The following is a 27,336-nucleotide window of genomic DNA, read 5'->3' as shown; positions in this document are numbered from 1 at the left end:
ATTATAAGGATGTGCCAGCATACCAGGCCTATTCTTATTTTGAAACAGGGTCTAAGTTGTGGAGGCTGGCCTTGAACTTGCGATCTTACTGTCTCAGCATCCCAAGTTTGAGATTACAGGCATATGCTACCATACTCTGCTTGGGTGTATTCTTCAAAATCAGATGAACTATCTGCTTTCTGGAGCCTTCCTGGATTGACTGTGTTATACTTCTGTGTCCTAAAATACCAGCACATTCTCTATACCTCTGTCTCTCTCTTTTTTTAGATATTTATTTATTTACTTATTTATTTATTTACTTATTTATTTATTTACTTATTCAGTACTGGGGATGGTCCAAGGGGCATTGTTTCTCTGAGCTATACCTCCAGCCCTATTTTTTATTCTTTATTTTGAAACAGGGTCTCACTAAGTTGCAAAGGGCCTCACTAAGTAGCTGCGGCTGGCTTTGAACCTGTGCGATCCTCCTGTCTCAGCCTCCCAAATGCTGGGATTACAAGCATGTGCCACCACGCCCAGCTTCTCTCTCTTTTTAAAAAATCTACTTTTAAGCCAGGCGTGGTGGCACACGCTTGTGATCCCAGCACTTGGGAAGCTGAGATGGAGGATGCACAGGTTCGAAGCCAGCCGCAGCTACTTAGTGAGGCTCTCAGCAGCTTAGTGAGACCCTGTTTCCAAATAAAGTATAAAATAAGTGTGGGAGTATAGCCTGGAGGGAGAAAAGCCCCTGGGTTCTACCCTCACCACACACACACACACGTGTAATTTATTGGTGCACTGTCGTCTCAAGCAGTAATTGGTGCAGAGTGAAGGGTTCTATGTGCACGCAGCACTTGGTGAGTTCTCCCACGGCCCCCTCCATACTTGGTTGGAGATTGGCAGTGGTATTCTCACATAATCTCACTTAGCATAACATTCTCCAGGTCCTATTTTCATTTTATTGTTTTGAATCAGGGTTTCGCTAAGGTGTCGAGGGCCTCGCTAAGTTGCTGAGTCTGTCCTTTAACCTGTGATCCACCTGTCTCAGCCTCCCAAATCAAGTACACTTCTGTGCCACCATACCTGGCTGAGACGCTGTTTCTAAATAAAAAAGATCAGGGCTGAGTGAGGTGGCACGTGCTTGTAACCCCAGTACTCGGGAGGCTGACACAGAAGGCTAACATCCTCAGCAACCAATGGGTGAGACTGTCATCAACCTAGTGAGACATTGTTTCCAATAAAAATAAAATAGGGCTGGGGCGCTTCTTGGAGATAAAAATGCCTCTGGGTTCTACCTTCAGTACCAAGAAAAAATGTAAAAAACAAAAGATGTAAAGCTGGGCGCCGGGGAGCACACTTGTAATTCCAGCGTTTGGAATCTGAGACAGGAGGATCTCAGGTTGAAGGACAGCGTTAGCCATTTAGTGAGGCCCCTTGTCACTCAGTGAGACCCTGATACAAAATAAGAGTTCAAATATAGGGTTGGGGGTGTAGCTTGGAGGTAAAATACCTCTGGGTTCCATCCTTATTACTGCAACAAAAAAAAAAGAAAAAAAAGGGGAAGAATACAGCAGAATCTGTAACTGATTTCCCCTCCTGACCCTATTTTCAGCTCCCAACCCAGTCACAAACCTGAGAGTGGAAGCTCAGAACACCAGCTCCATCACCCTGCGCTGGGAGGCCCCCCAGGACGCAGACGCACAGACCCTCACCTACTGGGTCCAGTACACAGGGGATGGGAAAAATGAGACCCTAAGCACGGCAGACACCAGCATCACTGTGGATGGACTGAAGCCAGGATCCTTGTATGACTTTTGGGTGTGGGTGGAGAAGAATGGGGTTCACAGCTCCCCAGAGACTCTGAGCGCTGCCACAGGTGAGTGGGGCCCTCTTTGGCCTCCTTTCTACCTGCCCTTCCCTCCTCTTTCTCCTTTTCCTCCCTCCTCCTCCCTTTTCTCCTTTTTTATTCTCCTCCTCTTGCTCTTCTTCCTTCCTTTTTTTTTTTTTTTTTTTGGTGGTACTGGGGTTCCTGGAAGCCCTTCTACCTCCGGGCTACACTCCCAGACCTATTTTTACATTTTTGTTTAGAAACAGGGTCTCCTAAGCCAACGCGCACGGCTGGCTTCGAACCTGCGCGATCCTCCTGTCTTTGCCTCCCAAGCGCGGGGATTACAAGCGTGCGCCACCACGCCCGGCTTCTTCCTTCTTTTTTCCCCTCCTTCTCTTCTTCTTCCTTTTCCTCCTCCACCTTTTTTTGTAGTACCGAGGATTGAGCCTGGGGGAATTCTCCCTTCACGATATAACTCTAGGTCTTTATATTTTTTATTTTTACTTTTTTATGTGTGCTTGGTGTTGGGGGTTGAACACAGGGAATCTTTACCTTTGATCTATACCTCCAGGTGTTTCTATTTTTTATTTTTACTTTCTTTTGGTACTGAGTAGTAAACCCAGAGGCATTCTAATTCTAAACTATACCGCAGCCTGATTTAAATTCTTATTGGACACAGGATCTCACTATGTTGCTGAGAACCTCCCTAAGTTGCCAAGACTGGCCTTGACCTGGGACCCTCCTGTCTCAGCCTCCCAAACACTGAGATTATAAGCCTGTGCCAGCACACCTGGCCTATATTTGATTTTTTTTTTTTTTGGTGGTACTGGGGTTCCTGGAAGCCCTTCTTCCTCCGGGCTACACTCCCAGACCTATTTTATATTTTTGAAACAGGGTCTCTTATGCCAGTGTGGCTGGCTTCGAACCTGCGCGATCCTCCTGTCTCCGCCTCCCAAGCGTGGGGATTACAAGCGTGCCCCACCACGCCCGGCCTATATTTGATTTTGAAACAGGGTCTTGCTAAATTGTGGAGGCTGGCCTTGAACCTCCAATCTTCTTGTCTCAGCCTCTCAAGTGCTGGGATCACAGGCATATGCTATCACACTCTGCTTGGGTGTATTCTTCAAGATCAGATTAAATATCTGCTTCCTGGAGCCTTCCTGGATTGGTCAAGTGTTTCCATGAATTGCTGTGGGATCTCCCCTCTCAGGGGACCCATAGTGAGTCTCAAGTATGAAGAGAAGGAAAATTTCTCCAGAAGCCGGATGTGGTGGTACCCACCTGCCATCCCAGCACTTGGGAGACTGAGATGTCAGGGTCTCAGTTTTGTGTGTGTGTGTGTGTGTGTGTGTGTGTGTGTGTGTGTGTGTGGTACTGGGGGTGGAACCCAGAGGCTTTCTACCTCCAGGCTATACTCCCAGACCTTTTTTTAAATATTTTATTTGGAAACAGGGTCTCACTAAGTTGCTAAAAGCCTCACTAAGTAGCTAAGGCTGGCTTCGAACCCATGCGATCCTCCTGTCTCAGCCTCCCAAGTGCGGGGATTACAAGCGTGCGCCACCACGCCCGGCTAGGATCTCAGTTTTGTTCAAAATAAAAAATAAAATAGGGCTGGAGACGTAGATCAGAGGTATAATTCCTGTGAGTTCAATCCCTAGTGCTACAAAAACAAAAACAAAATCACCCACCAGAGATTTGGTTCACACTTGTTGAGTGCAACTTGGGAGCCTTTAATTCTTGGCCCTATGGCCTAAGATGACTAAAGTTGGCAGAATTCTCTAAAATCTTGGAATGTCTAGGAGTGAGAAAGGACCTGCCCCTGGATGGCCATAGGAGAAGCAGTTAGAGAGGGTCCGATTTTGAGGGCCATGAGAGGTGAGTGGACCTCCAATCCCACCATCCCGGGGGATTCCATAAGCTGCAGCAATGCAGAGTCCAAGGCCCCATGGGAATTGTAGTTTGAGGGGATTTGGGTCCATCTGTGGGGAACAGGATGTTGATGGGTGAGACCCAGGTCTGTAACCAGGATACAGGGTGTGTACAGCTTCCCCCAGGACTTGGCCCCTAGGCTTTTTGCTGTGGGCCACCCCCCTCAGACATAGAGTCATGGTAACTGGCACAGTTCAGCTGGCTACAGAGGGAGGTGAGCAGCCCAGGGAGGCTGTTCCTTGAGGACCCACTCCCTTAGGGCTCTGTCCTCCCTTCTCAGCTCCCAGTGAGGTCAGACAGCTAAAGAAGGAAAATCAAACCAACAACTCTGTCACCCTCAGCTGGGAGGCCCCTGCAGACCCCCACTCTCAGCTCTACACCTACTGGGTCCAGAGGGACAGCGAGGAACATGGCCAGAGCGAGGAAGACCCCACAGGAGGCTGGGCCAACTCGACAGGCAGTACCAGTGAGACGTGGTACATCGTGGGGGCCCTTGAACCTGGCACTTTATATAACTTCAGCGTGTGGGCAGAGATGAATGATGTATCCAGCTCCACACAGATCCTTACAGCGTCCACAGGTGAGATGTCCCTCCTCCCTCTACTTGGTGGGTTGGACATGGGTCAGATCTCTAGGGCCTGGAGAGGTGAGAGGGCTACAGATCCCATCATGCCATGGGGTCAAGAGGTCATAAGCTGTAGCAATGTAGAGGGTCCAAGGCCTCATGGGAATTGTAGTTTGAGGGGATTTGGGTCTATTTGTGGGGAACAGGAAGGTGATGGGTGAGACCCAGGTCTGTAACCAGGATACAGGAGGAGTCTAGATTCTCCCCAGGACTTGACTTCTAGGCTTTTGCTGTGGGCCACCCTCCTCAGACATAGAGTCATAGTAAGTGGCACAGTTCAGCTTAGCTACAGAGGGAGGTGAGCAGCCCAGGGAGGCTGTTCCTTGAGGACCCACTCCCTTAGGGCTCTGTCCTCCCTTCTCAGCTCCCAGTGAGGTCAGACAGCTAAAGAAGGAAAATCAAACCAACAACTTTGTCACCCTGAGCTGGGAGGCCCCTGCAGACCCCCACTCTCAGCTCTACACCTACTGGGTCCAGTGGGCCAGTGAGGAACATGGCCAGAGCGAGGAAGACCCCACAGGAGGCTGGGCCAACTCAACAGACAAGACCAGTGAGACGTGGTACATCGTGGGGGCCCTTGAACCTGGCACTTTATATAACTTCAGCGTGTGGGCAGAGATGAATGATGTATCCAGTTCCACACAGATCCTTACAGCGTCCACAGGTGAGATGTCCCTCCTCCCTCTACTTGGTGGGTTGGGCATGGATCATCCTCTAGGGCCGGGAGAGGTGAGAGGGCTACAGATCCCATCATGCCATGGGGTCAAGAGGTCATAAGCTGCAGCAATGCAGAGTTCAAGGCCTCATGATATTTGAGAATGTGTCCATTTGAGAAGAAAGACAATGAGAGAAGATGAGTTTTTGAGTCTAGGGGGAAGCTATGGGCCAGTTTTCAGAGAACCAACATGACAAGGTGGGTTTGGGAGTGAAAGCCGCCATGGGTGGTTCTTGCTGACTTCTTTTGTTCCCTTTACCAGCTCCAGACTCTGCCTCCATCATCTCCTGTGTCAGCATCTCAGCAGGCTACGGGGTCCTCCTGACCTGGTCCTGCCCCTCCGGGGGCTATGAGGCCTTTGAGATGGAGGTGGGAGGGCAGCGGAGCTCCCAGGACAGTTCTTCCTGTGGGAAGGGCGTGTCTGTGTCTGGACTGGGGCCTGCTGGGTCCTACCCAGCCACCGTCACAACTGTTTGCAATGGATTGAAGGCCCAGCCTGCCTCTGTGACCTGCCACACGGAGAGTGCAGGCGAGTGGGACCATGTGCAGAGAGGAGGTGACCCACCAGACTGTGTGGAGAGGGAGGCCCTGGGCTCCTTGTCTTTTGCCTCTTGATTTCTCCTTCCTTTCTTCTTTTCTTTCTTCTGTCTTCCATTTTTCTATTTTTCCTGTTTCTTTCCTTCCTTCCTCTTTTCCTCTTTTCCTTCCCTCGTCTCCCCCTCTTTTTTTTTTTTCTTTTTGTTATTGGGGATTGAACTCAGGGGCATTTTACTGCTGAGCTACATACTCAGCCCTTGTTTTAAAATTTAGTTGTGTGTGTGTGTGCGCACGCGCGCACGTGTGTGTGTAACTGGGTACTGAGCTATTGAGCCAGGGGCATTCTACTTCTGAGCTACACTCCCAGACCATCTTATTTAATTTAATTTTTTATTTGAAACAGGTTCTCACTAGGTTAATGGGAGTCTCACTACTTGCTGAGGCTGTCATCAAGTCTACAATCCTCCTGTTTCAGCCTCCTAAGTACTGGGATTACAGGCCTGCACCATCATGCCCAGCTATCATGATCTATCTTAGAACATTTTCATTACCTGAGAAAGAAAAGAAAATTCACTCTTTTAGTTTTTTTTTTTTTTTTTTTTTTTTTTTTTGGTGGTACTGGGGATGGAACCCTTCTACCTCCGGGCTCCACACAGGATCTCTTAAGCCATTGAGATTGGCTTTGAACCTGTGTGATCCTCCTGTCTGCCTCCCAAGCCCAGGGATTACAAGCGTGCACTACCACACTCGGCGTTTCCTTAGTTATCCTTAATTCTCCATTCTCTACTGTCTGCCCTAGACAACTTGTAATTTCCATCTCTGTAGATTTCTATTTCTAATCTACTTTCTATCTCGAGTCTAGATTTGTCTGTCCTGGCCATTTCATTACAAATGAAATCAGCTAGGCATTGTGGTATATGCCTATAATCTCAGGACTTGGGAGGCTGAGACAGGAGGATCACAGGTTTGTTTGTTTTGTTTTGTTTGTGGTACTGGGGTTTCTGGAAGCCCTTCTACCTCCGGGCTACACTCTCAGGCCTATTTTATATTATTTTTATTTGGAAACAGGTTCGAAGCTTGTGAGATCCTCCTGTCTCCGCCTCCCAAGGGCGGGGATTACAAGCGTGCGCCACCACGCCTAGTGCAGGATCACAGGTTTGAAATCAGCAATTTAGTGAGACCCCCAGCAACTTAGTGAAAGCCTGTTTCAAAATAAAATAGGGGCCAGGCAAGGCGGCACACACTTGTAATCCCAGTACTTGGGAGGCTGAGACAGGAGGATGGCATGTTCTCAGCCAGCCCCAGCTACTTAGTAAGGCCCTCCGCAACTAGTGAGACTCTGTTTCAAAGAAAGAATAAAAATAGCCTGTCATGGTGGTGCACACTTTTAATATCCGTGCTTGGGAGGCGGAGACAGGAGGATCGCGCAGGTTCGAAGCCAGCCACACTGGGCTTAAGAGACCCTGTTTCCAAGTAAAAAAGTATAAAAATAGGTCTGGGAGTGTAGCCTGGAAGTAGAAGGGTTTCCAGGAACTCCGGTACCACACACACAGACGAAAAAAAAAAGAATAAAAATATGGCTGGGGATGTAGCTTGGAGGTAGAATGCCCCTGGGTTCAATATCCAGTACCACAAAAATGAATGAATGAATGAATGAGGCTGGTGGATGTAGCTCAGAGATAAAACACTCCTGGGTTCAATCTCTAGTTCAAAAAAAAAAAAAAAAAGGTATTAAAACATCTCCAAACTTAGTGCAGTGTCCTCTAGGAGGCAACACTGTCCTTGTGAGGACCACTGTGTGAGCCAAGTAATGGGGTGACACTGAGTAGAGCTACCAGATCATCTTAGAAAATGATGCTTGCAGCCGGGCGTAGTGACGCACATTTATAATCCCAGAGTTTGGGAGGCTGAGACAGGAGGATCACAGGTTCAACTCAGCCTCAGCTGCTTAGTGAGGCTCTCTGCAGCTTAGTAAGCACTTGTTTCAAAATAATAAATAAAATAGGTTGGGATGTAGCTCAGAGGCAGAATACCACTGTTTTCAATCCTCAGTACCAAAGGAAAAAGAAAAAAAGAAAAAAATGTTGCATTGTACTGGGTGTCCTGGCACATACCTGTTATCCTAGTACTTAGGAGGCTGAGACAGGAGGATCACAGGTTGGAGACCAGCCTCAGCAACTCAGTGAGAACTTGTTTCAAAATAAAAAATAAAAAAGACTTGGAGGGAACTCAGGAGAATGCTCCTGAGTTCAATCCTCATGAAGAAGAAGAACAGAAGGAGGAAGTGGAGGAGGAGAAGGAGGAAAAGGAGGAGGAGGAGGAAGAGGAGGAGGAGGAGGAGGAAGAGGAGGAGAAATGACATATTGGTACCTGGGAGGCTGAGACAGGAAGATTGCAGGGTTGGGGTGAGTCTCAGCAAGTTAGTGAGGCCCTGTTTCAAAATTTAAAAATAAATAAAAAGGGCTGGGGTTGCTCTATGGGTTCCTTAGAATAAAAAAAGTTTAAAGGAAGGAAGGAAGGAAAGAGAGAGGGAGAAAAAAAAGATGCATAGGGTCAGATCCTGAGGCCATGGGAGGGAAAGTGGCTGGTGGGCTGGGCCTTAGCTGGGAAGGTCGTCCTTCCTGTTCGCTGCCTAGCATCTTCACTGTGGGCTCTGAGCACCATGAGGTGGGGACAGAGACGGGACATGCTCAACAAGACCGGGGATCTAGGGGCTCCCAATGGCTTTTCCCAGGGGTCATTGCCGGAGCTGTTATGGGTGTCCTCCTGCTCCTCATCCTGGTGGCCCTGCTGATTTTCTCCCTGAAGAAGAGGTGAGACTCCCTGCAGGACTGACCACCTGGAGGGTGGGGCCAGACAAGGAGAGGTGGGGAGCCCTGGTTCCAGCCTGGTGCTCTGAGCCTTACACCCCAATGTCCTTTCCCCAGGAATAGGAACCAGACGAAGGCAGCGCCCAAGGACCTGGTGTTCAGGTGAGTAGAGGGCTGGGTGGGGGCATCTGAGAGGGTCACTGTCAGCTCAAGTCAAGGGGTGTTTGCTGAGCCGGGTGTGGCGGTGTATGCCTGCAGTCCCGGTACTTGGGAGACTGAGACAGGAGGATTGCAGTTTCAAGGACAGCCCAAGAAAGGCAGCAAGACCCTCACCAACTTAGTGAGAACCTTTTTGAAATAAAAAAAATAGGATTGGAGGTGTAGCTCAGGAGTAGAAACCTCTGGGTTTAATCCCAAATGAAACCCAGTACCAAAGAAAAAATACTCATATGAATACAGAAAGGAGGGAGAGAGGGAGAGGTTGGAGGGAAGAAGGGAAAGAAGGAAGGAAGGAAGGAAGGAAGGAAGGAAGGAAGGAAGGAAGGAAGGGCCACCACTCTGGGGAAATCACTCAGGCAGAGGGACCAGCACGCGGGAGGCCTGAAGCAGTGGCCTCTGTAGCTGGGTGTTGGGACGCTGTGCCTCTCTGAGCCTGCACAGGGATTGGGAGGAGGGGTTAGGAAATGAGTTCAGAGAGGTGTCAGGAAGGCCTAGACCAGGTAAAGCCTTGCAGATGAAAGTAAGGGCTTTGGGATTCTTTCTGAAAAGGGAGTTTGGGGAGGGTTTGAATAGACTGTGACAGAATCCAACATGTCTAAGAAGCAAAAGCAGAGCAGGCATGGTGGCGTGGCCTGTAGTCCCAGTACGTGGGAGGCTGAGACAGGAGGATTGCAGGTTACACACCAGGCTCGGATACTTAGTGAGACCCTCTGCAACTGAGTGAGACCCTGTTTCAAAATAAAGAAAAAAATAGGGCTGAAGGTGGGACTCAGAGGTAGAATGCCCCTGGGTTCAATCCTTAGTAACACACAAACACACACAGAGAGACACAAGTAGTGAGATCCAGTGAGACCCAGGAAGAAATTTGTAATAATCCAGTCAAGTTTACACCAGGAAGTCAGATTCTAGAAATATTTTAGAATTTAAACAACATACCTGGGTAAGAGAATGGTGGGTGGGATGAAATTCCCAGAGGACTCAGGAACAACTCCAGGGAGGGTTCCTTCCTTCCTTCCTTCCTTCCTTCCTCCCTTCCTCCCTCCCTCCCTCTCTCCCTCCCTCCCTTCCTTTCTTTTGCGGTACTGGGATGGAACCCAGGGCCATTCTATGTCCGAGTGATACTAACAGCTCTATTTTTTATTTTTTGTTTTGAAACAGGGTCTCACTGAGTTGCAAAGCGCCTCACTAAGTAGCTGAGGCTGGCTGCAAACTGCGATCCTCCCGTCTCAGCTTCCCACATGCTGGTATTACAGGAGTGCGCCGCCACGCCTAGCAAAATCACCTTTTCTTTTATCTCAAGACTCCAGAATTATAGGAGGCTAAATTTTTTCTCCTTTTCTTCCCACCACAGCTTTCCAGGGGACATCTCGGCTCCAAACTTTGCTAACCATGTCAGGGAAAATGCGAAAGACGGCAACTATGGGTTTGCAGAGGAGTACCAGGTGAGTTGAGGGCAGAAGGGGGTGAGCTCAGCCCTACACACCCCAAACCGAAGGAGATGGTGGAGAGGGAAGGGGGAACGCCAAAGAATATTATTGGGGAAAATGGAGGAAACCCAACAGCACGCACTCCCTCTGCCTCTGCCCTAGCAACTGTCCCTGGAGGGATACGGACAGTCTCAGACGGTGGCTTTAGCTCCTGAGAACATGGCCAAGAACCGCTACAGAAACGTGCTACCCTGTGAGTCTTGGATTTCGGCTGCTTTTGTCTTCCACCCCTGCTCTCAGAGCTCCTCCGCCTGGAGCCTTGCTGGTCTCTTCCTCAGCTGAGGCTGCGCTGCTCTCAGTCCCTACAGAGCTCCCAGGGCCTGTGGCTGTGTGGGTGTGGCCTCTGTCCCTGGGCCTGGGCTTGGCTCAGCCTCTCTGGTCTGCCTGCATCTCTCCACTCTCTCTGCACCGCTAATGCTGGGCTCTTTTCCCAGATGACTGGTCGCGGGTGCCCCTGCAGCCCCTGCACGAGGAGCCAGGCTCTGACTATATCAATGCCAGCTTTGTGCCTGTAAGGCCGGGGTCGGGGCTGGTGGGATGCTCGGTGAGCCTGCAGGGGTGAAATCTGGAGGGGAGCGTCTGGTGAGGCCCTCATGTACCTGCTTTCCTCACCAGGGTCTCTGGAGCTCCCAGGAGTTCATTGCAGCCCAGGGTCCCCTGCCCCAGACGGTGGGTGACTTCTGGCGCCTGGTGTGGGAGCAGCAGAGCCGCACCCTGGTCATGCTGACTAACTGCGTGGAGTCTGGCCGGGTGAGAGGAGACCTCTGTGCTGGTGCTGACCCCTGAGCCCAACCACAGTCCTGCCTGGGCCCAATGCAGACCCCCACCACCTCTCAGACTCCTCTGATATGACCCCACATCTTTAACATAGACCCCTCCCCTCCACCCGAGGCTGCTCACTGGTGAGAAAAAATAGAGAAAAAATAGGGCTGGCCAGGCGTGGTGGTGCACGCTTGTAATCCCAGCATTCAGGAGGCTGAGACCAGAGGATCACAGTTTGCGGACAGCCTCAGCTACTTAGTGAGGCCCTCTGCAACTCAGTGAGACCTGGTTTCAAAATAAAAATAATAAAAAATAGTGCAGGTGGTGTAGCTCTGAGGTCGAATGCCCCTGGGTTCCATCCCCAGACCTGCACACAAAACAAAACAAAACAAAACAAAACAAAAACAAAAACAAAAACAAAAATTAGGGCTGGGGTGTAGCTCAGAGCTTAGAATGCCCCTGTGTTCCATCCCCAGTACTGGGGGAAAAAAGAAGGAAAGAAAGAATAGAGATTTATTTTGCTCACAGTCCTGCAGGCTGGGAAGTCTAAGAACCAGAAACTGGCCTCATGTGGGGGCCTTTTCTCTGAGTCAGGACATGGTGGATGGCATCATATTGGTAACACAGCAAGTGTGTGAGCTTGGGTCTCTTTCTCTTCCTCTCTCTCTCTCTCTCTCTCTCTCTCTCTCTCTCTCTCTCTCTCTCTCTCTTGCCATACTGGGAATGGAACCCAGGGCCATTCTACTTCTGAGCTACACCCCCTTCCCTATTTTTTATTCTTTATTTTGAAACAGGGTCTCACTAAGTAGCTGGGGCTCGCCACAAATCTGGATCCTCCTGTCTCAGCCTCCCAAGTACTGGGATTACAAGAGTGTGTGCCGCCATGCCCGGCTCTTCCTCTTCTCATAAGGTCATAAATGTGACTGTGACACCCCACCCTCACACAATCATAGTAACCTCCCAGAGGCTCCAACTCTAAGTAGCACTAACATAGCCAGGTGTGATGGCACATGCCTGTAATCCTAGGGGATGAGAGGCTGAGATAGGAGGATTGCGGGTCCAAGGCCCACCTCAGCAACTTAGTGAGACCCTGTTTCAAAAATTTTAAAAATGGGAAGCTGGGTTTGGTGATGCACACTTGTAATCCCAGCATTTGGGAGGCCGAGACAGGAGGGTCATGGTTTGCGAACAGCCTCAGCTACTTAGTGAGGCCCTTTGCAACTCAGTGAGACCCTGTTTCAAAATAAAGAATAAAAACTATGACTGGGGGTGTAGCTCAGAGGTAGGATTCCCTTGAGTTTCATCCCCAGTACTGCAAATAAATAAATAAATAAATAAATAAATAAATAAATAAATGAATGGAGCTGGGCCTGGTAACGCACATTTGTATGTAATCCCAGTATTTGGGAGGCTGAGACATGTTGGTGGCCTGTTTCAGCTAATTAGTGAGGCTGTAGTGAGACCCTTTTTCAAAGTAAAAATAAAAAGGGCTGTGTGTGGGGGGTAACATATGATTAGGTATGATGTTTCCAACACTTGAAGTTTTAGGGTGACACATTCAAACTATGGGAGTGAGTTGAGCTGATCCCACTGGCCCTGGCATGCAGAGGTCCTCCTGATGTGTGAATGTATCCTTGCTGGCCATGGTCCTGCTTCGTTGCCAGGAAAGGGGTTCACCCCATCTTGAACAGAAGAGCCACAGAAGAAGGGACTCCTGATTTTTTTCCTTTTTCTATTCTCTTTCTCTTCTCTCTCTCTCTCTCTCTCTCTCTCTCTCTCTCCCTCCCTCCCTCCCTCCCTCCCTCCCTCCCTCCCTCCCTCCCTTCCTCCTTCTCTCTTTCCAGTACTTGGGATTGAACTCAGGGGCATTCTACCTTTGAGCCACACCCCCAGTCCTATTCTATTTTTTTTTTTAATTTTGGAAAAGGGTCTCACTAGGTTGCTGAGGGTCTTGCTAAATTCCCAAGAATGTCCTCCAACCTGCAACCCTCCTGTCTCATCCTCCTGAGTACTGATATTATAGGCATGTCCCACCAACCCAGCCACCTCCTGATCTTCAAGTACCCGCATCCTCCCCAGGTGAAGTGTGAGCATTATTGGCCTCTGGACGCTCATCCCCGCATGCACGGGGACCTGTATGTGACCTTGGTGAAAGAGGAGACGATGGAGCACTGGGCAGTGAGGGACCTGCAGCTCCTCCACGTGAGTCCCTCCACCCCCACTCGGGGTCTCCCTTGGGGTCCAGGAGCCGCATCCCTAGATCCTGTGCACTCTCCTCCCAACCCTCCCTCCTTCCAGATGGAGGAGCAGGAGACCCTATCTGTGCGTCAGTTCCACTACCTGGCCTGGACGGACATTGGCGTACCCCGCTCTCCAGACCCTTTCCTGGCTTTCTGGAGGATGCTCCGCAAGTGGCTGGACCAGAACACGGAGGGAGGACCACCCATTGTGCATTGCAGGTGAGGATGGCCGCAATCCCTCTCCCTTGGAACCCCTCCCTCAATTCACAAGATGGTGTTAGATGGATCCCCAGGAACTTAGAAAAGGTAGAAAAGAAGGAAGCAGAAGAGGGACTGCAGGAGATCAAGAAGGGCTAGAAAGCAGACATTTATTTATTTATTTATTTATTTATTTATTTATTTAATATGTATATCATTGGGAATGGAACCCAGGGACATTCTACCTCAGAGTTACACCTCCAATGCCAGGCGTGGTGGTGCACGCTTGTAATCCCCATGCTTGGGAGGCGGAGACAGGAGGATCGCACAAGTTCAAAGCCAGCCACGTTGGCTTAAGAGACCATTTCCAAAAATAAAAAAGTATAAAATAGGTCTGGGAGTGTAGCCCGGAGGCAGAAGGACTTCCAGGAACCCCAGTACCACCAAAAAAAAAAAAAAAAAGTTACACCTCCAACCCTATTTTATTTTATTACTTTGAAACAGGGTCTCATTTGGTTGCAGTGGGCCTCATGTTGCTGAGGCTAGCCACAAACCTGTGATCTTCCTGTCTTAGCCTCCAAAATACTGGGATTACAAGCATGCACCACCACTTCCAGCTAGAAAGCAGATTTATTTATTTATTTATTTATTTATTTATTTATTTATTTTGGTGGTACTGAAGGTGGAACCCAGGAGAATTTCTACCTCCGGGCTATACTCCCAGACCTATTTTATACTTTATTTGGAGACAGGGTCTCACTAAGTTGCTGAGAGCCTCACTAAGTAGCTGAGGCTGGCTTCGAACCTGTGCGATCCTCCTGTCTCAGCCTCCCAAGCGCTTGGATTACAAACGTGCGCCACCACGCCTGGCTAAAAAAAACAGATTCAAAAGAGCAGGGGAAGCCGGGCGTGGTGGCGCACGCTTGTAATCCCAACATTTGAGAAGCTGAGATAGGAGGATCATGGTTTGCCAACAGCCTCAGCTACTACTTAGTGAAGCCTTGTGCAACTCAGTGAGACTTTGTTTCAAAGTAAAGAATAAAAATTAATGGGAGTGGGGGTGTAGCTCAGGAGTAGAATGCCCCTGAATTTCATCCCCAGTACCCCCCATACACACACACACACAAATTAATCCAGGCCTGGTGGTGCATGCTTGTAATCCCAGCATTTGGGAAACTGAAAGAGGAGGATTATGGGTCGAAGACAGCCTCAGCTACTTAGTGAGGCCCTTTGCAACTCAGTGAGACCCTGTTTCAAAGTAAAGAATAAAAATAGGGCTGGAGGTGTAGCTGGAAGGTAAAATGCCCCTGGGTTCCATTCCCGGTACCTAAAAAATAAATTTTTTAAAATTAAAAAAAAAGAGCTGGGTGTGCTTTGCTCATGCTTGTAATCCCAGTACTTTGGAGGCTGAGACAGGGGTATCGCAGGTTTGCAGCCAGCCTCAGCAACTTAGGGAGACCCTATTTCAAAAATAATAAGCCAGGCCTGGTGGCACACACTTGTAATCCTAGTACTTGGGAGGCTGAGACAGGAGGATCAGGGTTTGCAGCCAGCCTCAGCTACTTAGTGAGGCCCTCTGCAATTTAGTGAGACCCTATTTCAAAATTAAAAAATAATAATAATAAATCAGGCTGGAGGTCTAGGTCAGAGGTAGAATGCCCCTGGGTTCAGCCTCCAGTGCCAAAAAAAAAAAAAAAAATTAAGAATGAAAAAGTAAGGCTGAGAGCTGGGCGTGGTGGCACACACTTGTAATCCCAGCATTCAGGAGGCTGAGACCGGAGGATCCGGGATCACGGACAGCTTCAGCTACTTAGTGAGGCCCTCTGCAACTCAGTGAGACCCTGTTTCAAAATAAAGAATAAAAACTAGGGTAGGAAGTGTAGCTCGGAGGTCGAATGCCCCTGGGTTCCACCCCCAGACCCGCAATAAATAAATAAATAAACAAATAAATAAATAAATATAAAAATAAAAAGGACCAGGGACATAACTCAGAGGTAGAATGCCTCTGGGTTTAATTCTTTTTTTTTTTTTTTCAGAGACATGGACAGAGGTTTATTTTGGGAAAGGGGAGGAAATACACATTCAGGAGAGAATGTGGGCTACCTCAAGATGAGGAAGGCATATTGGGGAGTTCAGGGTTCTCCTCCTATAGGGCACTTTCATGAGGGGTGGGCTAGAGGAGGTGTGAGGATGATTTCAGTCTGGTAGTCCCCAAGGCAGTTTATGGTGTTCTGATAGCCCGGTCAGCTGCAGGGTGGATGATCTCAGTCCAGTAGGCCCGAGGCACTTCCTGGTGGTCCAGTGGTCTGGTCAGCCTTAGGGTCTTCAGGCTGATTGGGGGCCTCATTAGCTGATTAACAGATAAGCTTGAGTGTCCTAATTATAGGTTTCTGAAAATACTGTATCTGTCTTGTTATTAATGCATGGGGCAATTACAGCTTCTTTTAGCTAACTGTAGGATCTATAGGTTTCCCAGGAATCTGGGAGAGTTAGGCCTGGGAAGGAGAGCTGGTTTGTGGACTAGAGACTGAAGCACTTCAGCTCCAGGTTCTTATATTAAAGTTACATTTTGCCGGGCGTGGTGGTGCACGCTTGTAATCCCCGCGCTTGGGAGGCAGAGACAGGAGGATCGCACAGGTTCGAAGCCAGCCGCACGTGCTGGCTTAGGAGACCCTGTTTCCAAATAAAAATGTAAAAATAGGTCTGGGAGTGTAGCCCGGAGGTAGAAGGGCTTCCAGGAACCCCAGTACCACCAAAAAAAAAAAAGGTATGTTTTACTTTTCCTTCCTGCCTTCTATTTAGCTACTTATTTCTTCTATCCTACAGAATTTCCCCCCTGAGACTTTTTTTTATCTTTTGGTGGTACTGAGGTTCCCGGAAACCCTTCTACCTCTGGGCTACACTCCCAGACCTAAATTATATTTTTATTTGGAAACAGGGTCTCTTAAGCCAGCAAGGCTGAGTTCAAACCTGCGTGATCCTCCTGTCTCCACCTCTCAAGTGCGGGGATTACAAGCGTGCGCCGCCACGCCCAGCTGCTGCACCACTACGCCCCGGCCCCCCTGAGACTTTGATCCCTTAATCCTAAGGGGTGCAGAAGGTCGAAGGTTCGACTTCTATAGCTGCTTCAAGCTTATAAGGGTCATTGTCCCTGCCTAGCCAGGATCGAAAGTCTCTTCCTAACTGATTTAAAAAACATAGGAAGGCCAGGGTTTGCTGGTTGTAGAACAATTACTCTTTGATATCCAAAATTAGTGTCTCTGACCTGTTGTCCTGTCGTGGTCACTAAAGATGTTGGGGTGAGCCCTCAGTTCAGGAACTCAGGATCCTCAAGGTCCTTGGCTAACGTGACAGAAAAGAATTTCAGCATGTGTCGGTCAGAGACATGGACAGAGGTTTATTTGGGGAAAGGGGAGAAAATACACATTCAAGAGAGAATGTGAGCCACCTCAAGATGAGGAAGGCCTGGGTTTAACTCTTAGTACCAAAAAAGAAAGAAAGAAAGAAAGAAAGAAAGAAAGAAAGAAAGAAAGAAAGAAAGAAGAAAGAAAGAAAGAAGAAAAAGAAAAAGCTGGGTGTGGTGGCGCATGCTTATAATCCCAGTATTTGGAAGGCTCAGAATTGCAGGTTCAAGATCAGCCTCAGCAACTTAATAAGGCCCTTAATAACTTAGTAGATCCCGTTTCAAAATAAATCAAAAGAGCTGGGGGCATAGCTCTGAGGCAGAATGCCCCTGGATTCAATCCTCAGTACAAAATAATAATGATAATAATAAAACAGGGCTGGAGTCTAGCTCAGAGGTAGAATGCCCTGGGGTTCAATCTTCAGTAACACACACGTACGCACACACCTGCGTGCTAATAGAGCCTACTGCGTCGGCTTAGAAGGAGTGCAAAGGGTTCTCCAGCACTGGCAGCTGGACTGGAGCCTAACAGAAAGAATTCTAGGACAGTCATTATTTGTACTTTATACTTAATTCAGCAATTCCCACTTCAGCTGTATCTTGTCACACACCTTGATCGCTGGCTGTTCCAAAAACACACCCCTCCAGCCAGCCCCGACTCCCCACTTCCCTCCCCTTCCACGGCCTGACCCTTGCCTCGCTCCTGCCTAGTGCTGGCGTGGGCCGCACCGGCACCTTCATCGCCCTGGATGTCCTGCTCCGGCAGCTGCAGAGTGAAGGAGTCGTGGGGCCCTTCAACTTCGTGAGGAGGATGAGAGGGAGCCGGCCACTGATGGTGCAGACAGAGGTGATGGGGCTACTGAGGGGCTCGGGGCGGGCGGGGCGGTGTGAGGCCCTGGGGGAAGCATCCCTCATGCTCCTTGCCCCCTCCCCAGGCCCAGTATGTATTCCTGCACCAGTGCATCCTGCGGTTCCTCCAACAGTCAGCCTCAGCACCAACCCAGGAGGAGCCCATCTATGAGAGTGTGGCAGACCTCACCTATGAGACTGTGATAGATTTTGCCTATGAGAGTGTGGCAGATCTCACCTACGACAATATGGCCTACTACGATCTAGAGGTGTAAGGTTCAGGGGTCTGGAGCCAGTAGCCCACCTACACTCAAATTCTGGTGTGTGTGTTACTGGGGATGGAACCTAGGGGCATTCTACCTCCAAGTTGCACCCACAGCCCTATTTTTAATTCTTTTTTTTTTTTTGAAACAGGGTCTCACTGAATTGCAGAGGGCCTCACTATGTAGCTGAAGCTGTCCTTGAACCACTATCTTCCTGTCTCAGTCTGTGTGTGTCTGTGTGTGTGGTACTAGGGGGTGGAACCCAAGGGCTTTCTACCTCCAGGCTACACTCCCAGCCCTATTTTTTATACTTTATTTGGAAACAGGGTCTCACTAAGTAGCTGAGGCTGGTTTCAAACCTGTGCGATCCTCCTGTCTCAGCCTCCCAAGCACTGGGATTACAAGCCTGTGCCACCATGCCTGGCTCTGTCTCAGCCTTCTGAATGCTGGGATCACAAGCATGTGCCATGATGCCCAGCTTACGCTCAAGTTCTGAATCCCCACTAGAGCCTGTATTCCTGGACCCTTGTGAGGGCAGAGGGGCTCAGGACCCCCACTCCTGGTTTCCAAGAGTAGAGGAGTTTGCTGGGTTTCACCTGATGAGTCCTATGGGAGTCAGGACTTAGATTCCTGGTTTCTTTTAGGAGGAGAAGGATGGTCGGTGGATTTCCTAGTTTTTATTTTTAGTTTTGATTTTGCGGAACTGGGGATTGAACTCAAGGGCATTTTACCTCCAAGATACACCCCTAGTCCCATTTTTCTATTCTTTATTTTGAAACAGGGTCTCACTAAGTTGCAGAGGGCTTCTCTAAGTAAGTAGCTGAGGCTGGCCACAAACCTGTGATCCTCCTGTCTCAGCCTCCAAAATACTGGGATTACAAGTGTGTGCCACCACACCTGACTCCCATTTTTATTTTTATTTTTCTGGGTGCTGGGGATTAAATTTAGGGCCTCATATAGGCAAATAGGCACCCTCTACCACTGAGCTACACTCCAGCCCTTTTACTTTATTTTGAGTCAGAGTCTCACTAAATTGTCTAGGCTGGCCTCAAATTTGCTATCCTCCTGTCTCAGCCTCCCAAGTATCTGAGATTACAAGCATGTACCCCCTCACAGGCTTAGATTTTCTAGATGGAGGAGGAGGCTGTGGCCCTGGGGTGCAGAATCTCAAGAAACAGGCTAGAACCTGGATTCTGGGGAAGAAAGGAATCAGAGCCTGTACTTCCAAAGACCTAAGGGGCAAGGGCAAGCAGAATCCTACCGTTTTTACTTCAGAAACCAAATCAGTGTGTGTGTATGGGGGGGGGGTGTAAATGCCCTAATGTACATGAGACACATTCACAAGCATATCAAAGCCAATCACTAAGCCAAACATGAGGAGGAGGGTGGGGGGAGGGAATGGGGTGGGAATTGGGGAAGGGCTAAATGAGCGATGTGTGCATGTGTGCCTCTCCCATCTTGTACCCCATTAAGATATATGGCTACAATGCATCAATAAAATAAAAAAATCAGTCTTCTGTGATCTGGGGCCAGAGAAATCCCTCTGCCTGAGATCTCCCGGCACTCCACTGTCTGCATATATTTTCCTTCTATTCTATGTTTTATTAAAACACTTATTCTTCCCAGATATTGTTCCAGTGGGTTTCTGGGTCCAGAAATTAATATAAGCATGGGAGTGAGGGTGGGCTCCTGATATTAGGTGCTGAGCAGATTTCCTTGGGGGGGGGCCTCAATGGATCCTTTTTTTTTTTTCGGGTCTGGGGATGGAACCCAGGGACAGTTGACCTCTGAGCTACACCCTCTGCCCTATTTTTATTCTGTATTTTGAAACAGGGTCTCACTGAGTTGCAAAGGGCCTCACTAAATAGCTGAGGCTGTCCGCAAATGGTGATCCTCTGCTCTCAGCCTCCCAAATGCTAGGATTAAAAGCATGGGCCACCACCACGCCCAACTTGGATCCATAATTTTGCACCTGAAAGTAAGATTGGGTCATTGAGTCTCTCAGAAAAGCCGAGAAACCCAGACCTGTGTCCAAGATCTGAGTAGCGTGGATGTGGTTGGCTGGAGCCCAGAGTGTGGGGACTCGCCTCCTCAACTTGGTTTAGAGGAAGGTGATGTTTAGTGGCCAGTGGGTTGGGGACTTTGGTGCCAACTTTCCAAAAGGGTCTGGATATCTGAACACTTGGGTCTCCAGAGTGGGTTTTCTTGGGATCTAGGATCCCAGGTCCAGGCATCCAGTGCTCTAAGCTGTGGACTGTTTGTGTGTGTACGTATGTGTGTATTGTGAGATCTGGGAACCGTAGGAGTGTTAGAAGGCTGGGCCAGAAGGCAGAAAACTCTGGGACACCAGAATCAACATCTGTGAGCGCCATCATAGTTCCCCGGGTGGGGCGGGCCGAGGGGCGGGGCGTTCTCGCTTCCCAGGAGCAAAGGAACAGGCAGGCACACTCACACACTGCCGCGCAGGGCCGGCTCTGCTCAGCCGCGCCCCCGCCCGCCGAGCCCTGCGATCAGCACCCGGGACAGCGCCGCTCGCCCACGTGCTGGGCGGGGTCCTGGCCAGGGGCGCCTCAGTGCCAACAGGGAAGGCAGGTCCAGCCGCCCAGCAGGTAGGATCTGCTGAGACCCTTTTCTGAGCCTCATCCTCAGTCCCGTCCCTAGAGGGATTGTGGGAGGGGTCGGGTGGGCGGTGGGTGGAAGGAAGCCCGGAAAGGATCATTTGGAGAATGGGAGGTTGGAGCCTGAAACAGGGAGGCTGGGATTTAAGACAGGTGTGGAGACAAAGAACGGGTGTGTGTGGAGGGGGGAGCAGAGGAGGAGGTGATCCCGGGAGATAGGATACACAACAGGCTACACAACAGGCTACACAACAGGCTACACAACAGGCAGAGGGCAGGAGACACAGGGAGAGGGGGCCGGGAAGACGCACTGCGAATCTTCTATCTGGGGGTACCAAGAGACCAGTGAATCGTGAGAACAGGTGTGAAGACAGAGCTTGGCATGCGCGGGAGACACCCACAGGCCGAGAGGGACCCGGGGTCTAGCAGAGGCACCGGGGCAGGGGGAAGGCCAGATGCAGCGGGAGGAGCCACTGTGGGCGCACAGACCACTGGGCACCTCTCGGCACTCTTGCCGGGCCGGCAATCCTGGTCCCGGGTCCCAGAAACCAACCGCGTCAGGAACTGGCGTACCCCGCCGGGACTCGGCTTCCGTGCGTCAGCCCCGCCCGTTGCCCTGGCAACCGGCCGTTGCCGGGTAGCCAGTGTTGTTCCCACCACACCCGAGCCGGAGCCAGGCCGTTGCTCTGGGCAACGCGGTGCGCTGGTTCCCACGCCAGCGATCACTCACATCCGGTTCAGGCCCTGGGGAGGGGCGAAGAAGGGCAGAAGTCGGCGGGGTGCCTCTGGGTGCCTTGGAGGAATGGAACTAGGTCCTCCAAGGCCCGCCCTTCGTCGCGGGGGAGACCGGGACTACAATTCCCAGCATGCACAGACAGCCACGATGGCGGGAGTTCTTTGTGGTGCGAAGGACTCAATGGATGCCTGGGGTGGGAGTGGGGGGCAAGGGCACTTGGGTGCTTCTGCAGCAAGGATCGTAGGATTCAGCCGCCATGTTCCCAGAGCCCCTGACTCCAGGGCCTGTCGTGCCAGAAGAACCTCCAGACTCCAGCCGTATAAGCCAGAGCTCAGGTGAGAAGACCCTGGGCCAGAGAGAATGGAAAGTCTCCCAGGACTCCCCGGGGTGGGACTGGGAACATCTGGCTGGGATTGTAAATCTGGTCCTGGGGATGGGTGACTAGCGGGTTTGCAAGAAAAACTAGAAGCTGATCAAGCAAGGTGTGTGGCATGTAATAAGATCTTAGATTGGTGAGTGGGAAGATCCAATTCTCCATTATGTTACAGATAGGGAAACTGAGGCCTGGAAAGATTCAAGGCTGCTGCTTCTCCTTGTCCTTCTTCTTCTTGGGATTGAGCCCAGGGGCATTCTACCTCTGAGCTACACCCCTGGTCTTTTTATTTTGAAACAGGATCTTGCTAGGTTACTGAGGGTCCCGCTCAGATGCTGAGGCTAGTCTCTAACCTGCCATCCTCCTGTCTCAGCCTTCCAGGCGGGTGTCACCATGCCCCGCTCGAGGCTTCTTCTAAAAGCATCAGGGCTTGAGGAGAAGTTAGAATGAGTTGGAAAAGGAGGTGGGACTAGAAAGCAAGCAAATCTGGGTGGTGTCAGTCTAGGTAAAGGGGTCAGCTACCTTTATAGGTGAGATCAGTTGGGAGGAAATCACGGGAACAAAATGGAATGGAAATAGCTGGAAGGAAAATGGGGCCTGGATCACATATACTTCCATATGGAGTCTGGCTGATTCAGCCAGCTTGCTGGGTGGTTGCCACTGCATGTTGTCTCTGCCCCTCTACAGTGCCCCCCTGGGCCCTGGCCACCATCGGGCTGGTCTCAGGCCTCATCATCTTCAGCTGCTGTTTCTGCCTATACCGGAAGCGCTGTTGGAGACGCACTGGGAAGAAGAGCCAGGCCCAGGCCCAGGTCTACCTTCAGGAAGTAAAAGAGCTGGGCCGGAGTTACATAGACAAGGTGTGGCCTGGCCCAGCCCCTCCGCCCTAACCACGCACACCCCTGCTCCTCTCAGCATCCCAGCCAGTCTCTGTCCCTCTCCCTTCCCTCCTAAACCTGCGGTATCCACCCATCTTCCCTGTGTGTCTAGCTCTCAACTGGACTCTGGGGACCTGGAGATGGATCAGATCTAGTCGCTGTTCACAAGAACTTTCCAGCCTGGTGGGGGAGTCAGACACTCACAATCCCGGGTGGTATGTGTCACATGCAAAGCAGAATAGGGCATTCCAGTATCATGGAGAAAGTCCCTGACAGCCTACAGGGTCAGAGGAGACTATGTTTCTGCCCATGACAGACATTACTAATTGAGCACAGAATCTGCTTAGCCAAGAAGCAATCAGGATAGCCCTGGGGATCTGTAAGCCTCCTGTGGCTTCTGATCCTGGAGGATACCGCTACCAAGGGAAGACTTCACCTGCCCTTGCCCCTGGCTCCCTAAGGTGCAGCCAGAAGTGGAGGAGCTGGAGCCAGCACCACCCAGACCAGGGCAGCAGATAGCAGAGAAGCATGAGCTAGGACGACTGCAGTACTCACTGGATTATGACTTCCAGAGCGGACAGGTGGGTGTGGAGGAGGAGGATGCTTCAGAGGGGAGGATCTCAGCCCCTTCCCACAGGAGGCCCCAGAAGGAAGGCTTAGAGTCCCCTCTACTGTGCCTGGCACCTGCAGCTGCTCGTGGGCGTCCTGCAAGCTGAAGGATTGGCAGCCTTGGACCTGGGAGGTTCCTCGGACCCCTACGTGCGGGTCTACCTGCTGCCGGACAAGCGGAGGCGACATGAGACCAAAGTGCATCGGCAGACACTGAACCCACACTTTGGGGAGACCTTTGCTTTCAAGGTGTGCTTCTGTGACCCCGCTCCACAGCCTGTCCCCAGTTCCTGGAATGTGGGGGGGCACCCATTTAGCTTTTTCTGGAGGCAGCCACAGGCCTGGAGGCAGCTGGGTTGTTGTTTGGACCTTGGGTCCTCCTTTTGGGGCTCCACAGACCTGTGATTGTGTTCCTGTGAAGCTCTGTACTTCCTCTAGCCCAGCACAGTGGCCCCTGCCTATTACCCCAGTACTCGGGAGGTGAGGCCAGTTTCCGCAATTTAGTGAGACCTTGTTCCCAACAAACAAATAAATAAGCAATTCAATAAATAAAGCTGTACACACTTGTAATCCCAGTACATGGGAGACTGAGACCGGAGGATCACAGGTTCACGACCAGCCTCAGCTACTTAGTGAGGCCCTCCACAACTTAATGAGACCCTGTTTCAAAATAAAGAATAAAAAAACAGGGCTGGGGGATGTAGCTCGGAGGTAGAGTGCCCCTGGGTTCAATCCCCAGTACTGCAAAAGAGAAAATAAAATAAGTAAATAAATAAATGAGCTGGGGGTGTAGCTCAGAGAGAGAAAACCCCTGGTTCAATTCCCAGTACAAATAAATAAATAAACAAATAAAAGAGGTGGGGGTGTGGCTCGGAGGTAGAATGCCCCTGGATTCAATCCCCAGTACCAAAACCAATATCCCCCTCACCATTCCCACTGCAACCTACTTTCTCTCTGTCTCTCTCTCTGCCTCTCTGTCTCTCTCTGGGTTTCCTTTCTCCACCTTGTGTCCTCCTGGTGACTCCACTGACCCAGGTTCCCTATGTGGAGCTGGGGGGCAGAGTGCTGGTCATGGCAGTGTATGACTTCGACCGCTTCTCCCGCAATGATGCCATCGGGGAGGTGCGGGTTCCCATGAGCTCCGTGGACTTGGGCCGGCCGGTGCAGGCCTGGAAGGAGCTGCAGGCAGCTCCAAAGGAAGAGGTGAGCTGGTGCGGCCATGCCCCCTCAGGCACCTGGGGCTGCAGCCTTCTGAGACTTGATCCTAGAAGCACTGACACCTGGGAGCTTTACTCTGTGCCATCCCACTAGGCATGGGGGAGGAAAAGTGGGAAAGAATGGATGTGGAGCTGGGACTCTGGCGATGGGTCCCTCTCCTCCTTTTAGCAGGAGAAACTAGGGGACATCTGCTTCTCTCTCCGGTATGTCCCCACGGCTGGGAAGCTCACCGTCATCGTCTTGGAAGCTAAAAACCTGAAGAAGATGGACGTAGGAGGACTATCAGGTAGCGGGAAGCACAGAAATAGTGTGCAGAGGCATGGAGGAGGGGGCTAGGGGCCTTGCAGATTCGGGGTCCTGAGGGTCTGTCGGGGGAGATGGAGCCCAGGATGCCATGAGAGGATAAAGACTTGATTTGGCAGCGAGTAAACCCCATGGGGTGCATGGGTATCTGTACGGTGGTCCAAAGAAGGGTCCTCATTCCTGGAAATCCTTGAACACAGCAGTGGTGTCTCTAAGACTCCTCCTCCCTCTCCCCAGATCCCTATGTCAAGGTCCACCTGCTTCAGGGCGGCAAAAAGGTTCGGAAGAAGAAAACCACCATCAAGAAGAACACTCTGAATCCCTATTATAATGAGGCCTTCAGCTTCGAGGTGCCCTGTGACCAAGTCCAGGTGAGCTGAGACCTGCCGGTTACCTCTGCTGGAAGTCCTTCCCCAAGGGCCCGGACTCTGTAGTCCCTGCTGCCAGAGGAAGGGAGAGATTTAGCATGCCCTAGGATCCAGGCCCTGGAGGATCTGAAATCTTTCTCGATTTCAGTTTTCTCCTTGTGAGGATCAGGAGGTGCAGCCCACTTAAGAAAGTAATTGAACTTGGACATCCTCTCCCATAAACAAGGCCCCGCACCCCTAGCAAACTCAGAATATTCACTTCTCCCATTCCCAGGAAAACTATTACTAAGAAAAAGAAATTTAAGACGGATATGGTGGCACGTGCCTGTAATCCCAAGACTTGGGAGCTAACCCCTGTGAGCCTGTCACAGTCTTAAAGTTTGCCTGTCTGGAGGCTGCACCCTAAGGAGGCTCCTGATGACCCCTTTGCAAAGAGTCACCAGAAACCTGAGGGCTTATCCCCTTAGAAATTGGTGTTTGGAGCCGGGTGTGGTGGCATATGCTTGTAATCCCAGTACTTGGGAGGCTGAGACAAGAGGATTGCAGGTGCGTGGCCAGCCTCAGATACTTAGGCCCTCCACAAACCCTATTTCAAAAATAAAAAATAAAAATAGGACTGAGCCTGGCATGGTGGCGCACGCTTGTAATCCCAGCATTTGGGAGGCTGAGATGGAAGGATCTTGGTTCTTCAACAGCCTCAGCTACTTAGTGAGGCCCTTTGCAACTCAGTGAGATCCTGTTTCAAAATAAAGAATAAAAAATAGGGCTGGGGGTGTAGCTCGAAGGTAGAATGCCCCTGGGTTCAATCCTCAGCACACACACACACACACACACACACACACACACACACACACACACACCTGGGCGTGGTGGTGCATGCTTGTAATCCCAGCATTTGGGAGACTGAGACCAGAGGATCCTGGTTCACAGACAGCTTCAGCTACCTAGTGAGGCACTTTGCAACTCAGTGAGACCCTATTTCAAAATAAAAATAAAAAATAGGGCTAGGGGGGACGTAACTCGGAGGTAGAATGCCCCTGGGTTCCATCCCCGGTACTGCAAAAAAATAAAAAGAAAAAAAAAGAAAGAAAGAAAAAAAAAGAAAAAAGAAAGAAAAAAGTAGGGCTGAGAGTGTAGCTTGGAGGTAGAAGGTCCCTGGGTTCAATTCCCAGTACCAAAAAACAAAACAAAAGAAACACCCAACATTTAGGAGGCTGAGACTGGAGGATTGCATTTTGCGGACAGTCTCAGCTACTTAATGGGGCTCTCTGCAATTTAGTGAGACCCTGTTTCAAATAAAGAATAAAAAATAGGGCAGGGGGTATAGCTCTGAGGTCAAATGCCTCTGGGTTCCATCCCCAGACCGGCAAAAAAAAAAAAAAAAAAAAAAACCAACTTTGTTTGAAGGGAATAGTAGACTCTAGAGCATCTGTTGCCCCAGGGCTCCATCCCTTCCACCTGCCACTCCTCTTGGTCCCCAGCTCCTCTAGCAAGGCTCTTCACTGTGGGCACAGGGAGAAGATGTCTTTAGCAGTGATAGCTGAGCCCCGAGCCCCTCCTGTGCCTCCTTCACTCACCCTCCTGTATCCTCTTTCTTCTCATCCACCCCAGAAGGTCCAGGTGGAGCTGACGGTGCTGGACTATGACAAGCTGGGGAAGAACGAGGCCATTGGAAGGGTGGCAGTGGGCACGGCAACGGGCGGGGCTGGCCTTCGGCACTGGGCGGACATGCTCGCCAACCCCCGGCGGCCCATCGCCCAGTGGCACTCGCTGCGGCCCCCTGACCGAGTGAGGCTGCTACCTGTGCCCTGATCCCCAGCCCTGGCTGAGCCTGGTTTCTGGCACCTGACCCCGGATTCCTGAGCCTGGCCAAACCCCAACCCAGTCTTACTTTAGGCCCCTTACCTCCAGCCTCTCCCTATGGCCCAGCCATCTCATCCATTCATCCCTCCTCACGCTCCCCCAAGACAACTTCCTAACATGCTCCCCCACCCCACAAGCATCTCCAGAAGCCCCAGGAACCCTGCGAGAGGGAGAGTGGTCCAGCCTCCCCTGCCCCAGGTCCCACCCTCTGCTTTGACAATCAGCCTTCCTGGTATGTTTCCTTAGCTCCTAACGCCCCTCTCCCCATATAGCTTGGTTTGTGCACTGCTCCCCGGGCCAAATAAATACTCAGCAGCTCTGGCGGCCTGACCCCATGCGCCTTAAAGGGGGGCAGGGGCTGGGGCCCCAGAAGGATCTTCTTCTGCAGGAGGGGGAGCACGTGGGACAGTGCTAATATGGCCCGCACCGCCCACCTGCCAGGTGGGTGGGATGGGCCTCATCCAGCACTCATCCTCTCCACATTCATCTATTCACTCACCTCCCCCTGCCTTGGTTTCCTCGTCTG

General features: G+C 50.7%; 2 protein-coding genes across 2 annotated transcripts in view; both read left to right on the top strand.

Annotated features, from left to right (window-relative positions):
• Window positions 1-17,856, top strand: part of PTPRH (protein tyrosine phosphatase receptor type H) — a gene marked incomplete at both ends in the record, with an annotated part of 31,023 nt that extends 13,167 nt beyond the window's left edge. The window contains 14 exons of the mRNA XM_080703747.1: window positions 1,592-1,855; window positions 4,017-4,316; window positions 4,726-5,025; window positions 5,339-5,605; window positions 8,348-8,426; window positions 8,541-8,585; window positions 9,994-10,084; window positions 10,232-10,322; window positions 10,564-10,640; window positions 10,745-10,879; window positions 12,971-13,093; window positions 13,190-13,350; window positions 17,444-17,579; window positions 17,668-17,856. Coding sequence (XP_080559873.1) covers window positions 1,592-1,855; window positions 4,017-4,316; window positions 4,726-5,025; window positions 5,339-5,605; window positions 8,348-8,426; window positions 8,541-8,585; window positions 9,994-10,084; window positions 10,232-10,322; window positions 10,564-10,640; window positions 10,745-10,879; window positions 12,971-13,093; window positions 13,190-13,350; window positions 17,444-17,579; window positions 17,668-17,856 — 2,258 coding nt within the window. The remainder of the gene's footprint in view (window positions 1-1,591; window positions 1,856-4,016; window positions 4,317-4,725; window positions 5,026-5,338; window positions 5,606-8,347; window positions 8,427-8,540; window positions 8,586-9,993; window positions 10,085-10,231; window positions 10,323-10,563; window positions 10,641-10,744; window positions 10,880-12,970; window positions 13,094-13,189; window positions 13,351-17,443; window positions 17,580-17,667) is intronic.
• Window positions 17,857-21,454: 3,598 nt separating this feature from the next.
• Window positions 21,455-26,759, top strand: SYT5 (synaptotagmin 5; the record flags this gene model as incomplete). Its single annotated transcript, XM_080704527.1, has 8 exons — window positions 21,455-21,533; window positions 22,259-22,431; window positions 22,911-23,030; window positions 23,140-23,307; window positions 24,094-24,261; window positions 24,445-24,562; window positions 24,817-24,950; window positions 26,559-26,759. 8 exons carry the CDS (start codon window positions 21,455-21,457, stop codon window positions 26,757-26,759), a joined length of 1,161 nt encoding a protein of 386 aa, XP_080560653.1.
• Between the last annotated feature and the right edge of the window lie 577 nt (window positions 26,760-27,336).

This window comes from Muscardinus avellanarius (assembly GCF_963383645.1).
Source record: "Muscardinus avellanarius genome assembly, chromosome: 10".
NCBI classification, from domain to species: Eukaryota; Metazoa; Chordata; class Mammalia; order Rodentia; family Gliridae; genus Muscardinus; species Muscardinus avellanarius.
The sequence above is the reverse complement of the archived record's forward strand: the minus strand, read 5'-3'. Positions and strand labels throughout refer to the sequence as shown.